Source organism: Zonotrichia albicollis, chromosome 13, assembly GCF_047830755.1.
Source record: "Zonotrichia albicollis isolate bZonAlb1 chromosome 13, bZonAlb1.hap1, whole genome shotgun sequence".
Lineage (NCBI taxonomy): Eukaryota > Metazoa > Chordata > Aves > Passeriformes > Passerellidae > Zonotrichia > Zonotrichia albicollis.
Genome location: NC_133831.1, coordinates 9,499,930 through 9,516,675, shown reverse-complemented (window position 1 = coordinate 9,516,675; position 16,746 = coordinate 9,499,930). Strand labels below are relative to the sequence as shown.

General features: G+C 40.6%; 1 protein-coding gene across 2 annotated transcripts in view; it reads left to right on the top strand.

The window, feature by feature from the left end:
* The window catches only part of NFATC3 (nuclear factor of activated T cells 3), a 65,462-nt gene that overhangs the window by 29,775 nt on the left and 18,941 nt on the right, over positions 1-16,746 (top strand). For both annotated transcript variants that reach the window (XM_074551016.1, XM_074551015.1), the window contains exons 4-9: positions 7,663-7,862; positions 8,531-8,703; positions 9,456-9,596; positions 11,228-11,283; positions 11,912-12,038; positions 13,886-14,932. In XM_074551016.1, the coding sequence (XP_074407117.1) occupies positions 7,663-7,862; positions 8,531-8,703; positions 9,456-9,596; positions 11,228-11,283; positions 11,912-12,038; positions 13,886-14,932 (1,744 nt within the window). The remainder of the gene's footprint in view (positions 1-7,662; positions 7,863-8,530; positions 8,704-9,455; positions 9,597-11,227; positions 11,284-11,911; positions 12,039-13,885; positions 14,933-16,746) is intronic.

Sequence of the window (16,746 nt, the reverse complement as noted above, 5' to 3'; positions counted from 1 at the left end):
CTTTAATTTTTCCCTGGTTTGTCCCTCACTAGAAGGCAGGCTCTATCCCAGCTCTAGTTGCCTCCTGTTGATTAGTGACAGCAACCTGCCCATAAATCTAAAAGGCAGAAGGTAAATCTCAGCTTGTGTGAACTGTGTAATGGCAAAAAACATTGACCTTTGGATGAGATTCTAAACCTATGTATCTTTCAAGAACAGTTTGCTTTAGGCATCTTCTGCTTCAGAATCCCCAAAACAGATAGCAAAAGTGATGCCTGTACTCACTAGAAAATGCAGTAATTGGTGTGAAAACCAATAAAAAGTCATCTGCTTTTTGTATCATTGGTTTATTAAAGTTTTCTTTTTTCTACATGTTATGTGGGAATAACCTCTTCCTATCCCAGCAATGCTTGTCCAAAAACTCTCCATAGCATAATTAGCATTTGGAGTTGGTATTTCAGGAATAGCACCTTTTTTTTTTTTCTTGAAGAGCATGGTAGAGCCAAGTGCACATGGATGGTTTGATGGCAGATTACATGGGACTGGCAATTCTGCACTGTGTGTTAGCCAGATACTATTTTAGCTATTAGATTATATCCTTTTTTTGTGTAATGTAAAATGGGCCAGGATTAAAACACCTCAAAAAATGCCTGAAGTCAGTATTTAAAACCCCTCCAATCCTGTCTGCAAGCAGTGAGTGTGTAAAAGTGTGAGATTTCAGAAATAGAAATCCAAGTTTTTAAACCTTGAAGAATGTTTTGTACATGTGTAAACAAATGGAACCATATCCAATAATGAACTGATATTTGCCATTACTCTTTTTGCTTTAGTCCTTTGCAGGATCTGTTTGTTTTTGTGACGACCTTTAAAATGTTTTTAATTGGACTTGTGCCCCTACCTAATAGTTTATTAAAGTTTGTTCCTTTTATCTGTCACTATTTTTTTCACAATTGCAAAAGTCTGTACTATTTTAAAGTCTTGAAGTCAGTCTACTCAATAAGTTTATTTAACAAAACACAAAGGGAGACTTTCCTGATGTGTTTGCTTTTCCTTCTCTGTTGATGGAAAGGTGCACTGAATAATCAAATGACAGAAAATAGTACTGCACATCAGGAAGGGATTGAAATAGATGTTTTGGTTTAATGTATTGAACTTTAAAATCAGACATTTAACTTCTTGTAACGTTATAAACTCTGCAGAATCAGAATGAAATTATAAAAAGAATCCAATGTGCTGTTAAGACTTTGTGAGCCAGCAGTTGGGATATTGCATGATAAATCTGAGTGGAGTTTCCTTCCATCAGTTTCTGCAGTCTCTTTTAAGCAGTCCATTGGAGAGTATAGGCCAGCACTCACTGCACCTCTGCAGGGCTGCAAGGGATGACTGAGGTAATTTTGACTTTCAGTAGCTTCCCTGAGCTCTGCTTTCTTCATTTCATGTCCATGGTTTGCGTCAAGTTTTTCCAAATGCAGCTGTTGATAAATTCAGAATAAATTGTATCACTGGCATTAGTCATGGTGTCTTTTGTTTTAAATTATGTTCATCTTCATGCCCTTGGATCCTTGTCATCCCAAGTCATGGCTGATAGATGTGCTGCTGAGCTTGGCAGATAGGCCTTCAGCTTTTAAACCCAGCCATCCTCACAGTTCTTTAGGACAGCTGCTGCACACCACTCAAAAGGGAAAGTCTTGTGGAGAAATGTCTGCAGGAAAAAAGTTCCATTGATCAAAGCCGTTCACTGGTGCCTCTCTGATACCACTGTCCAAAAGATTCCAGCCTTGTGGGTCATGTCTCCCTTTTCTCAGAGGATAAAACATTTAGATGGTTCAGTTTTTTCTTTAAATAATTTCTTTTTTAAAGAAATTGTCTTTTACTTTTGAAGTGGACTGAAATTTAAGCAGTGAAGGTTCTTTTCCTTTAGGATTGTTTAGGTTTCATAGCGAACTGTACATATTTTGCTCAGTCTTCCAATGCAAAAGGAAGAAGTAGCTGATTCATGAGAACAGCTCTTTCTTTTCACCCTCTACAATGGGGCCTGCATTCTTCTCCTTTGTCCTCCTTACCTTGTCACTCTGGGGGTGTTCTAAGGAATACAGAAGTCACTGAAATGCATCCAGCTGCTGTGAGTCTGTCAAGGGGGAAAAAACTATTTACAAGCTGCCTTTTATATCAAGGTGTTGAAGAGCCTTGGAAATCTCAATCTGAAGTAAATGCTTAGTAAGTGCTTGTAGGTCCTTACACAGATGAGTTTCCTTCCCTGTTCTTCACATTTGGGCTGAGGATCTCTGTATAGATACCGGTGCTTTTGGTGAAGATGGATTGTGAACTTTAGGGACTTGATTATGTCAAACTTGCATTGTATTTCAATACTGTGCCCTATTTTTAGGGAGGCCTATTTGTATGTGAAAGCTTTCTTTCTAATCAGCCTACTTCACCAATCCAGTAATGCCCTAAGCAGTGAATTAATTGTGCAAAGGCAAAGGAGCACTGAAATGTTCATCCACAATTAGCAAGCAAAAAAAAGGCACATAAAACATGAGTATTAAACCCCAATGAAAGTTTGATTAAGCATGGCAATTTCCTAATAAATGCTGGAAAGTTTTACAGGAAAAAGGCTTTTAAAATACAATCAAATAGGTTTTGACACCATCAGAATGTTGTTGGTATCACAATATGCTTGATAGCTGAGCATAAAACCTAACTGATGAAATTATCTTTCCCTACTACCACCACCCCATACACACACACCCAGTTCCATGTTTTCTCTTAATTTCTAAGACTGAAAGTGTAGGTGTATAGAATGCTGACATTATTTCTGGATTCAGTGACACTATTTGCTATTTGGGGTTTTGGATGCTTTGGTTCAAAAACCCAGACTATTTCCAAGTATCCTAGTGATGTCTGTAAGTACCTGGTTACTGTGAGGTGTCTGTTTGCTCTTGGATATTTTTCCCAAGCTTTGTTGTATGTCTTAAGAAATGACACTTTTACACTTGAGTAGAGATTGGTAAGACTTGGCCTGCAACAATAAATAGAAAACATGGACAGATCCTTCTTCATTTCAAAAAGGGTGGAATGAGGAGGTAAAGATTTTAAGTATTAGAGACTAAAAAGAGTCTTCTCACAAGCTTTTCAAGTTGCTGTTTTCTTTAGATAAGAGCATGGAACCAATGATGTGTGAGCCAGCTATGGTCCAAATATAATCCACGTGAAATCTGGAAAAATGCTAATTTATTTTTTCCAGGTTGATGCCTCTAAAATAAGGTGACCTCTTTGTTTTTCTCAGCGAGGAAAGGTTCTCACCACTGCCCCAAAATTCCAAGTTTAAATAGTGCTGTCTTTAGTGATCAAATGAATCCATATAGTCTCTAGCATGACAGATTTTTACAGGATTTTCCATGTGTGCATTAAGAACATAGCAGTGTTTTTGTTGCATAAACTACAGCTTCTTGCTGATCCAAAACTCTCTCCTGAAGTGCCTGCCTGTGTAGTTGCTTGGTAAAAGCTGTGAAGTGGCAGTGCCATGCAGGGGTTTCCTGTGTGCAGTGTAGTAACTGTGGAGCTGCTTTGGCGTGAAGCCCTTGTGGCTTATCCTGTAGTGACCTTCAGTCTTTAGCCTTCCAGCTTTAGTTTAACTTACGCAGGCACTGACCTTTGCTATGGAAACGATATAGAAACACAAAAACAACTTGGCTGAGTTTCCTCGGCAGAGCAGTGGGTGGTGGATCAGGATTCTGTTACAGGGGAGGGTTTCTAGAGGTCACTAGTGACACAGTGCAGTAACTTACTGCTTGTCTGCAGCACACTGTTTGCTGCTCCTGGGAAAGTGCTATATCTTTTTTTAAAGTAAAATTAGCAAATTTTTGTTTGTAGTGAGCAGCTGTAATACTGCACATTAATGGAATAAGTGCTGGGAGGGGAGGTTTACCTGAAAGCCTTCCTAGGGCTCAGCCAGTAGTTCAGGTTACTGCTCCTCTGTAAGTGACCCATGACTGAATCTTGAGCACACTGATACTGTAGTGCCTTACCATAATGCTTCCTCATGGTGCTGATTCTGCAGCACTTGCCAGTAGGTTGTAAAATGCTGTTTATTTAAATACCTATGGTCTGTAAAAACACACTGTGTTCTTATTTGTGTATATTCTTTACTAAGGTGAACTAAAGGTTCATGGCTTCATTATGTATTTGAACAAAATATAGTATTTTTTCTCCCAAGTTAATTAAGTACTTATTTTCATTGAAAAACAATTAGCAGGTTGGGGATTTTTACTGATTTAAATGTTTGGGCTGTTCAACATACAGAATTGTGCATGAAGCAGACAAGGTGGTAAGAAGGCATCACCCTGCTCTCAATGAAATTAGGAACAATCAATATTTTTTTGAATGAGAGCAAAATTGTATTTAAAAGGAATGCATTTTAAATGCCTAAATAAATAATATTTCCTGATTTAAAGTTGATTTGGGGTTGTGGTTCTCCTTCATTACTCACAAGGTAGATTTTGCATCAATAATGGCAAGTCAGCCTGGAGCAGCCAGCTTGCTTATTACACAAGATTTAAGGGGGAAATGTTCATTCTAAAGCATAGATTTGTGTAATAAATTTGGGGGTTTTCTATCCACAATCCTTTCAGCTGCCTGAGTTTCACTAGCACGGAATTTGGGGCAGGGAAATACAAACATCCATTATCTGTGGACCATAACTATTCCTTGTGGAGTGAGCAGAGAATCTGTTTTATTATTTTATTCTGAAGACAGGAGGTTTTTAGAATAAAATGGAAGAGGATAACAAAATTTCCTCCTCGTTGTCCCAGAGGACAGGCCAAGGCTGGCTCTAAGACTGAGATGGAAGAGCCAGGTTGGGAATTCTCAGCTGTGCTGCACTGACAGAGCCCAGGGAGCTTTTGGAGAACACTCTTGGGCACAGGGTGGCTCCTGGGGATGGTTCTGTGCATGGCCAGGAGTTGGACTCCATGATCCTGGTGGGTCCCTTCCAACTCAGCTTATTCTGTGATCCTGTGATCTGTGATCAGGCTGTCTGGTTAGCATGCCCAGTGTTGAGCTCACTGGCTTTTGGCTGTGGCTGCTGGGAGCACAGGGACACTGCAGCCTGTCCCTGCTTGCTTGAGGCTGGGGTGTTCCCTTTGATGAGGCTCCATTGGTGCAGTCAGGCCCTGAATTACACTCTGTGCTGGAGTACATGGAGGTTGTTCTTCCTTTCCCTCTCCCTGACTTACTTTATTGCCACAGGTATTGCACACATTGGTTATATTTATTCCTTTACTTCATGGGGGGATGGGGTGTTTGTGTTTTTACTTAACCTTGAATAAAAGCAGGAAATTGCCTGCAATACCAAGTATATATTTTCAAGTCTCTGCTACCTTGCCAGAGTATATGGCCATAGAGTCTCCTGGGCAATACCAGTGTGACTGCTGGCATGGGAGATGTTTTACCTCCCTAAACTGAGCTCCTGCTCTGTGTCCTCTGTAGAAGATGGTCTGCATGCACTGTAGAGAGACCAGCTTAGTTTTACAAGTATCCCCCACCCTTCCTTATCTCTGGAATCACCAGTATCTCTAGAGCTGCTGTGTACATGTCCATTGTTCAGCATGGGGAAGATTAGCCTTAATTGGAAATTAGCTTTGTCACAGTGACCGCATTTGGAAGTCAGTCAAATTTTTGAATAGGTCTGGCTTGTAATTTTTATAATTCCCAGTATTAGAGTGAACACATTTAAATGTAACTAACGTCACATTTAGGCTGTATTCCATTGTGTTAAGATTTAATTTTAACTCTGAGGAAAATGGATGGTGGAGTCACAGTGTTGAGAACTTGTGACAAGATGGCTGCTGTAATGCTAAATTAATATGTGTCCTAATTTTCTTTAAACTCCTAAGATAATTCAGACTGAATTAAAAAAAATAAATTATTCATTTGGTATTTAATGAAAAAGACACTTCTGGAAAGACACTTGAGTCCTGCATCAAGCATAAAAAGGAACTTATGCATGTGTATATATTTAATTGGTGTAACAGTCCCTATGCTCCACTGTGATGACAGCACTAAGAGGAAAGTTCCTTGTGGTCCTGATGTTCCTGGAGTTTATATTTGACTTCTGACAGTGAAGGGAGAGAAACCTGCCAGTACACTGACTGTCACCGGAGGTTCTTTTCTGTAATCTTTCTAAATGCTTATTTATCACCTTTACTTACATGGGAAGCAGCTCTGACAATCTAGACTGTCTCCACTCAGTGGCTAGAGGGATAATTTGGTTTGGTTTGGTGTTTTTTAACTGGATTTTGCTCTTTTCCCTGAGAACTCCAGGGATAACATATTTGACAAAACAAGGTCTTTCCAGACTTCTGTGTAAACCTAAATTTCTGTTCTTGACTGAGAAAGCTCTAATAAAAGTGACAGACCTGGTAGGTGCTGCCACTTAAATATAGACACCAAGCTGTACCTTGAATATAGAAACCAGGCTTTCATTTGGTCCATGAAACTCCCTGCCAGGAGTGCTGCACCAGCAGTGGGGCTTCTGACTGCTGGGTGTGGGTGTGCTTTGGGCTTGTGTGCCGCTGACTACTGGCTTAAATTACTCTTCTAAGTAGGTTAAATTGACATGTTTTGTTTGGTTTTTAAGTGTTAGTTGTGTAAAGAGCTTGGATAATATTGTTGTGTGACCAAATAACTCTCCCTAGAGACAAAAATATTGACATGGCAAAACCACGTTTAAAGAATGACTGTCTGTCCCTCCCTCCCGTTTGAACATAAGTTGATGTCAAAGTCAATGAAACGTAAATCTGCTCCAGTGCAGTTTAGCAATTATATAACTTACAGCCTGCATCAATCTGCCAGTTGCAGCAAGGTGAAGGAAAAGATTTGTAGAAATATTTTGTAGGCTTCAGATTTATAATAACAGGGGTTAAAGGAAACTGGTGTTACTGTTGTTTACATTTGTTTCCTTAACAAATTACCCACATACTATCATAAAATGGGCTTTTTCTTCTAGTTTCAGTTCATATTTTTTTTCTGCTGTTTCAGTGTTGCACCAGAATTGCTGCAGTTAGCTCAAGCAACAGGTGGTTTTATGGCAGCTGACTGCATTGGTGGTTACATGTGTATTTGAGAAACGGAAAGATGTGTAAATTAACAGTTGCAGAATGTGGGGGTTTGAAGTATTTTCTTCGCCAAAAATAAACCATGCTTGATTGTCTAGATATTGATTGAATCTTCTTGTCCTAATTTGATACATTTTCATTCACAAAACTTCTTAAGTTTAATAAAAGTAGCTGTTACATTTCATAGTAGAAAAGTTAAAAGTTTTTAGTATTTCTAGAATCTTGGTACATCTTAGTAAAATTGGTAATTGGTAATTAAAAACATTACCAGAAAAACACTTATAGCATAGCATAGCTTTGATGTAGAAATTCTGTAGATAGAAAAATTGTCTTTGAGAAATTCAAAAATAATAATGATATTTTGACATGCATTCGTTCATTCATTCATTCATTCTAATAATTGCTGCCAGTCCTTGTGTTTGGTGGCAGATACCTGTACTCAGATTTCTGAAGTTTGTAATGAAATACTACTGGCTGCTTTCTCTTTGGACTGGCTGTGTGTGTGTGGGTGCACCCACAGCTGCAGTGGGAGTCACCGAACCTGTTCTGTTCCTTGTGCCCCCCTCAGCTGCTGGGCTACAGCGAGAAGCCGGTGAACCTGCAGATGTTCATTGGCACGGCCGACGATCGCTACCTGCGGCCCCACGCCTTCTACCAGGTGCACCGCATCACTGGCAAGACTGTGGCCACTGCCAGCCAGGAGATCATCATTGCCAGCACCAAAGTGTTGGAAATTCCACTTCTTCCTGAGAATAATATGTCAGCCAGGTACTTCGCAGCATGAGTCAGCCGTTTGGTTGCTATGTGTAGTTTTTGTTTTCTTCGTTTGTGCAAAGGTGAAAGAAAAGTCCTGTAAAATCGGCGTATTTTCCACAAATCTGGGTCATGATGAAGAGACACATCTCTTATAGCAAGCCAGTGTGAGAACAGTCAGAAGTAAAGGAGCAGAGAGGCAGGGAAGCTCTTGTACAAATGTGTTATATGACCGAGGTTGTGTGTCTCATATGAATAATTGACCACTGTGTGGAATAGCAGCTGGGATTTGATGGGTACACTTTGTCGTTCTCTAGTCCTTTCTAAACTAGAACTAAATAGTGGTCTCTTGCTCCTTGTAAATGACATTTACTATGTTAAATAACTCATTTTGGAGGTTAAACAATGTGCAATAACAAATAATCTTTTAAAGGTTCAAAAAAGCAGCAGCTGGACATTTACAAGACAAACTGTTTAACCAGTACTTGCTGCTGTTTCCACACTAAACATTCTTTCAATCACAGACATTTAAAATAACCCTTAAAATACCATAATGGGGGGAAAAATAGAACAGCTTCATTCTTTAACAAAAGAAATACTTAGAGAGTGAACTTTGGCAGTAGTTTGATTTATTTTCTTCCATTTCTCTTGTGATCCATCTGTCCATCCTCTCCCATCTCCAGTATCGATTGTGCCGGTATTTTGAAGCTGCGCAATTCAGACATAGAGCTCCGGAAAGGAGAGACAGATATTGGGAGGAAGAACACCAGAGTGCGCCTCGTGTTCCGTGTGCACATCCCACAGCCCAGTGGAAAAGTCTTATCTCTGCAGACTGCTTCCATTCCTGTTGAATGCTGTAAGATTGCTCTAACTGTACATCTTCTATACTCAATGGTTTCTGCATGTGTCTGGAGTAGTGTCACTCTGACAATATGTATTGCCAGAATTACATGTAGCGATTGGTAAAAAGCATTGTGTGTAAAGCACTAAATTACCAAGTTAATGTATCTTTAAGTAAAGGTGGTACTTACCAACAGCTTGGAGGTTAGAGGAAAAACAAGAGTTTGGGCTTTAGCCTCAGTGCAGTCATACAGCAGCTTCAGTAGCACCTGTGTATGAGCAGAGGCAGCTGATACATCTTGGTGAAAATATTCATTCTAAAGCTGATACCATTTCATTGACAGGAGTCTGTATCATGACTTTCCCTATACAGTAATACCTAGTGAACAGCTGAACTTCTAGAGAGTTGATTTGTTAAATGTTGGCACTAAGGAATCAAGGAATAACCTTAATCTGAGTTTCCCCATGAATTTATTTTGTCTAGAAACCGCTGAAGTAATTTTTAATCCAGTACTCCTAAACTAAAAATTGAATTTGCTGTAACAGTAGAGACTGTTGGCATTCATGTCTTCTTGGTGTTTCTTTTCTATAATTACGTAATTTCAAAATAATTTTAAAAGCAAAGATAAATCATAGACAAACATGATTTGTGTCTGTAAACAGATGGTCATTTTAGTTTCATCCGTGATTGTTCAAGTTAGACTCATAAAATAAATGTCATTATGATTAAAATTGTAAACAATAATTATTCCCTTAATATTTCTAAAGCTCAGCGATCTGCACAAGAACTTCCTCAGATTGAGAAGTACAGCATCAACAGCTGCTCAGTAAATGGAGGCCATGAAATGGTGGTGACAGGATCCAATTTTCTTCCAGAATCCAAAATTATATTTTTTGAAAAAGGACAAGGTAAATACTGTCTTGCTGGGTTTTTTTCAAACCGAGCTCAGTACCTGAGCTCAGTTTTAAGAAATAAGGATGTTTTAAGAGTAATAATTGGAAAGTTCATTTAGACACTGATCTGTGGCTAGTTGGTAGTTATTAATGAAGTAGTCCTTCTGATTCAGGAAGACAGTTGGAGGATAACTAACTTGGAATGTGTGTATTTGAAAGATGTTGTACAGATCATACCATGTATTTGCTCCTTCTTACAAAAAAATGAAAAAGTGAAAATGAGATCTAATTGAAATGTAGTATTTAACATTGATGCCATGTTACATCTGATTTAATCAATGCATAGGAACTGACTCCCTAGCTAATGAAATAAATGCTAGCTAGAAAACAATAAAACATAAAATCTGAACAGCTTAAATTATCATTTTGGTGACTCAAGTGTCTGATTTGAACTTTCAGGAAAACAGTAGCAAAAGAAATTATTAAAACCAAAAATTTGCTAACCAAGTGCAATTTTTCTACATCTTATTATTTCTGTATATATGTAAATAAGAATGGTGTTGTTTTTATTAGCAAATACAAAATGTTAGGTAATCATGTGTTCTGCCACACAAGCTGAACACCTTTGGGAGAGGCAGAGCTGCTGCTGTGGTTCCCTGGTTCCCTGTAACAGCACCCAGTGCAGAGGGAGCTGGGTGCATGGTGTGGGTTATGCCAGGTCAGGGCACAGGGAGGCTGCCCAGTGATTGCCCCTCTGGCACGGGCACCTTGCCCAGCCCCGGGGTCTGTGGGTTCAGGGCGGGGAGCCCCGGGCACCGTGACCCCGGGCTGGGCAGGGAGGGGTGGCCTGGGTTATCTGCTGCTGACTCAGCCTCCCAGTCATCAGCAGCTTGTTTGAATAAGCACAAGTGGCAGCAGCAGCAGTTTAAGCACCCTTCAGGAAGGTTTCAGAAGGAGTGGAGAGCCCTTCTGTGCCCTGCAGAGCCCTTCTGTGCCCTACCCATGCTCAGAACCCTTCTGTGCCGTGCAGAGCCCTTCTGTGCCCTGCCCATGCTCAGAGCCCTTCTGTGCCCTGCAGAGCCCTTCTGTGCCCTACCCATGCTCAGAACCCTTCTGTGCCCTGCAGAGCCCTTCTGTGCCCTGCAGAGCCTTTCTGTACCCTACAGAGCCTTTCTGTACCCTACAGAGCCCTTCTGTGCCCTGCCCATGCTCAGAACCCTTCTGTGCCCTGCAGAGCCTTTCTGTACCCTACAGAGCCCTTCTGTGCCCTGCCCATGCTCAGAACCCTTCTGTGCCCTGCAGAGCCTTTCTGTACCCTACAGAGCCCTTCTGTGCCCTGCCCCTGCTCAGAGCCTCCCTGCAGCTGAGCTGCCTGTGCAGGACCTGCACGCTGGGCTGCACTGCACAGTCCTGCACAGCAGCACCTGCACTGGTGCAGTTGCTGGAACAAGTACAGTACGGTACTGCTGGAACTCCTAAAGCATCTCTCTACTCTGTTTACAGTGTGTGTCTGTCAGTTTAACAGCTTCTTTGTGACTGAAAATAAATCCTGTTTGATATTAAGTATTTAAATACTTTTAAGATGAATTATTAAAGTGTTAAGAAAATGCTTTTTGCTTGAATTATTTGTAAATTTTTCTCAACAGATGGACGACCTCAGTGGGAGGTAGAAGGGAAAATAATTAGGGAAAAGTGTCAAGGGGTGAGAAACAATTTTTCTTATTTTAAAAAGCTTATTTTTTTAAATGTGTAAATTGATATTTTCATTGTTGTTCTGAAATTTAGACTTCATTTATTAAAATAAGTAGATCGCTGACTAATTCAGACAGACAAGTGGAGACTTCTAAATTGTCTTAAGACTATAAAGTAGCCATTAAGAGGATGCTTTGAAGGAACTGGAAATAGCATGCTTGTTGTGAAAGCAATGAAAAAAGAACTTGAAAATTAAAAAGCGGAAACTTAGGATAATTTTACTAACCTGACAAATTACTTCCAGTGCATTAAAATTTTTTTAAAAGCTTAATGATTCAAAATGCAGTATTTTAACTGCTAGAAGGTTTTCTTGTACTCTGGCAGATAAGCAAAGCATCCTTTATATGATATGTCTGTTTAATTAAAGCATCTTCAGAGCACTTGTGTTTAAAAGAAAATAAAATTCTCCAAATAAAAGTTTGCCTATAGTTCTGTTTTACTATGTAATGTGCATGAAGTTTGCCAATTTAAAAATATTAGTCTGCTTTAGTTTTACCATAAGTGTTTCAGTTTTGCTGTAATTAACAGTTTCATTTGCTTTTAATGTGTAAAACTTTTTTATTTCAACTTTTCTATAGGCAAACATCATACTTGAAGTTCCTCCATACCATAACAAAGCCATCACAGCTGCAGTTCAGGTGCAGTTTTATCTCTGCAATGGCAAGAGGAAAAAAAGCCAATCTCAACGTTTTACTTACACACCAGGTATCAAATGAAAAATACAAAAGTGACATTTTATTTTGTTTTTTAAAGTGGACATACAAAAATGCTCCAGACAGTTTTGATCCTTTGATAGGAACATAGGATTAGCTTTGAACTGTTTGTAAAACAGTTACTAAAGCTTGTCTAATTAAAAGGCTGAAATACAGAGTAATAAGCTCCAGTACTGTGACTACAGCTAGTTATTTCTTCATTACACTTTCTACAAAATAATTTTTGCATTCTACTTTTCTTTGAGAATGATGATGAAGCTGCTCTTGAAATAACCATCATGATGACACAATGGATACTGAGATCATAGAAGAACAAATTTGTGCATTTTTTTCCACTGTCAAATGTCAAAAAAAACCCCCATAGATTTAGATACAAGGAAGGTCAAATTAGTTTTTCCCCCACTCTGGATGCATTGCAGTTTACTGAGACAAATCAGCTTGTAACTTAGCCAGAAGTAAAACCAGGATATGTAAACTGCAGGTGTAGTAAACAGCCTTTTCCTTCCCACTTGGTGTGAGGAAGAGCTTGCAGCAGATGTGCAGTGCCTGCTCCTGTCCTGCCCCGTGCTTTATTTCAGCTGTGTCCCATTTGGAGCAGTCAGAATTCCCAAGGTGCCAGTGATGGTGGGGACCCTTTGGTGCTACTTGGAGCACTTGAAGTCAGATATCTGAATGAGTCTTTAAAGATACAGATATTCATATAAACTTCTTAAAACTTCTGTATATGCTGACAAAGCCAACTTCCTAGCTAATGAAATAAATGCTAGCTAGAAAACAATAAGTGTACAACTTCCATTAGTTAACACAATTTAAAATAAGCTGTGCTCACTTGTTGTGCTCTAAAATTACCTACTTTTTAAATTTAGGCACTGTTACTGAGGTGTCTGGTATTCTGAGTACACATTAACTGTGTTATCAGATTTCTGTGGTATTTGTCAACTGTTTTTCAAGAATATCAGCTCCTAAGATAGTTACACATCTATATTTTTGTTTGGAATATCTCTATTTAAATTATTTTAATGATAGAATGAAATAATGACAGTTACTACTTAAATAAGAAGCAAGCTGAATTGTAACTGCAGCTGTTACTACACAAGCACTTAAAACACTCTATATGTATTACAGTTCATTTGACTGTAATATTTAGTTAACTGTATTTTATAAAGTAGTAAATGAGCATTTGAGTGTTAGTATTTTTCTACTAGTACTTAAGATCAGTATCTTGTTGTCAGCCTACCAATAGTTTAAAAAAATAAACCTGTAACTGAAAGTGTGTCAGTTTGTAGCTCTTATAAGAACAGTTTGCTGCCATCACTGAAATTGGGGAATGAGCTTAAAGAGCTACTGTAATTAAAACATGGTGCACTACTCAGGCTGGGCTGTGTGTTGCCAAAGCTCAGCTGTCCTTGTGATCAGAGGCTAAGGAAGGCCTGAAGCCTGCTAAAAATTGCCTTCACCATTTCCTAGTGCATGATACTGAGCTCACATCTGCCCATTTTCGGTGGAGCCCAGCAGCAGCTCCCCCCCTCTGGTGACAAGAACGTCCTTTAGATGTTCTAGACTTTCTCTGGCTGGGTTGCAATTGTCTCTAAAATCATCCATTGCACAGGAAGATGTGCTGGAAGGGGGCGATGCTTGCCCTTGAATACCTCCTGGGAAAGTTGTTCTGGCTTTGCAGGGTTGGTGTAGCAAGCATAGAAACAAAGAAGGTGAAAGCAGAGCCGAAGGGAAGCAATGACACTAAACGTGCTGCTGTGGTTGTTAAACAGCAGTCAGTTTTGTGTATTTGTCACAGGGTACAGATGGGCTGGAATTGTAAAACTGTTTTGCTTTTTCCAGTTATAATGAAGCAAGAGCACAGAGATGAGGTGGATTTGTCAGCTGTTCCATCCCTGGCCCTGCCACACGCGGGCGGCGTCCAGGGCCTGCACTCCATGCGAGCCCAGCTGCCCTCCCCAGAGCAAGGGCACCCCCATGACAATCTGCTGTCCACGTCACCCAGGAGCCTCGTGTGTCCCATGCAGCCGCCCTACACGGCCATGGTGACCTCGGCAGTGCCACACCTGCCACACATGCAGGGCAGAAACCTCAGTCCAAGTGAAGAGTGTCACGTTTTGCCTCCTGCCGTGGTTCAGTCTTTTCAGGTAACATCAGCACCTCCTGTGAGGCCTTCTTACCAGCCTGTGCAGCCTAGTGATGTGTACAATGGACAGCCTGGCCTTCCCATGAACTCTGCCTCCGGCCCAGCATTCGATGCCATTTCGTTTCCACAGGACACGGCTGTACCTCACTTGATAAATCTCAGCTGCCAAGCTCTACCACCGGTACAGTTCCATTCTTCAAACCCAGGTTCTGTGTCAGCATCAAGTCCAGCAGGGCACGCCCTGGCACACGCAGCTCATTCGGGACAGTCACCTGCTCAGCTGCCGTCCATGGGATTCCACTGCCCGGGCGCGGGGCAGGGCTCCCTGCCCTCTGCCATGAGCCGCTCCCTCGGCCAGGCCTCTCCGCAGCTGCAGCAGGTCCCGTTCCACTCTCCGAACCCAGCGGCCGCTTCTTCCCCGTCCCAGACAGCTTCGCACCCGCTGGGCCACTCGCCGCTGTCCGGCCCCTCTTCCCCGCAGCTGCAGCCTCTGCCTTACCAATCCCCCAGCTCAGGGCCCGCCCCGTCGCCGCCGCCCGGGGGCCGCTCGGGGCAGCGCTCGCCGCAGGCCGCCAGCCCCGCGCTCGGAGCCCTGGGCGCGGTGTCGCCCCTGGGGCCCCACCCCGGCTGTGACTCGTCTCCCTTTGCGCCCGAGGGGGCAGCTGTGCACATCAAACCAGAGCCTGAAGACCGGGAATTGAATTTTCAAACCATAGGACTACAAGACATCACACTAGATGATGGTAAGTGGATATAATATTGCAATACTGGGGTTATAATGGGCATTAAACTACCAAGTGGGTGTGGGAGGGTTGTTCTGTTTAGAACACACTGCTCTTCAAAGAAGGAAATTTATATCATCAGTCATGGAGTCATATTTTTGTGTCCAAAGCAACAAATTGTTTAATTATATCAACTATTTGTAGTTACACAATTCAAGCATTTTAGTCTGATTTGCCCACAGACTTTGGTTTTGTCATAAAATAAGGCTTGAGGATCAACTCTTACACACATTGACACCTTGTAGTCAAGAAAGTCATTTGAAGTCTTTTCTGATTGTGTCACTGATACGTTTGAGTAAAACTCGTAATACGATATCTAAGTTGCATAGATGGAGTTTGGAGTCTTGTTTCTTGGAGTTGTCCCAGTTTTGAAGGGCAGGCTGGTGTTTTGATAATCTATCACATGCATTTTGGCACTGTCTTGGTCTCCTCACAGACATTCTGTAGATACTGTCATCATTCAGCACCTCTGCTCACAGTGGCTGTTTGCTTTCTCCACTCTGATTACCTTTTTGAGAAGTTCACTTGTTTAACATAAACAGAACAAGGACATTATAATGCTAAACGCCAGACTATAAAGGACTATATTGTAAATATTTGGACAATTTAAAAAATTTAGTTATTAATTAAATAGTTATTTTCCAACCAAGTGAAAAAAAAATCAGATCCTAAACATCAGACTTTTGAGGTGTAGATGCAAAGCAACTTAAAGAATATATCATGCTAATAAAGTCTGGAAGAACAGAAGGCCTGGCCTTAAAAGTTGTGTAAAATGTGTTTGGTTTTGATGAAGGGAATCATGCCAGTGTCTCTTTTCTAAAGTAGTCATAAATGTTGTGGTTTAGGGTTTTTTTAACCATCCCTGGTAATTACTTAATTGCATCAGCAGTAGAATAAAGACTTAAGTGTAGGCCATCTGTTAAGTATCTGTGTCAGTCCCAACTCCCTGCATAAATTGAACTTTGCTATTGTTACCTCCAGACAGTAGTAATAAAATTTAGTAAGAAATGCCTTTAAAGACATGGCACAGTAGGAGGAAAACGAGAGAAACCAGTCTAGTTGAGCTTTCAGTTCAATAGCCACCTTAATTAAACAAAGCTCTCTTTTTAGAAACACTGTTTATCAATCAACTTAAGTTTATTTAGAAAGGAAGGAAGAGACTGATTCTGTCAAGGACTTGCTGAGGGGAGAAAAGCAAGGCTTTATGAAACAGCATGCTGCAAAAAAATAGCATTTTGTACTTCTGTATAGAGGAACAAGAGGGAAATCTAATGTTTCAAGAAGTGTCAGGTTAGAACCTACCTTTTTCTCATCCTTCTTCTCTCCACACCCACAAAAAAAAGGAGAAACAAATCAAATATAACTGAATACTGTGGTTAGACTGTTCACAAAGTAAGCAGAAGTGTTTAGCACTTATGAATATCTTGGCAGTTTGTTTATAATTATTCAGAAATTAAAATGGATGCACAGTAAAAAAGTTTTTTTCTCTATGTCACAAATATTTGTTGCTTTTTGATACTATTTCCTTTGCTTAGCACTGAAAGCACTGCCTTGTTCTGTGCTGACAAAGCCATGGAATCACAGGAGCAGCTGGTGGAGCCCCACTGGAAGTGTGGCCACTTGCTGATGGTTCAGAGTACAGTGAACATGGGAGTCAAATGGCCACAGCTTAATTAATTTCTTTTTTTAAGTGATTGTTGTAGAAAGTTAAAGTTCTGATAACTGCTGATGAAACATACTTCATGTATGGAGAACTGAGCATGGATTTAAGTGCT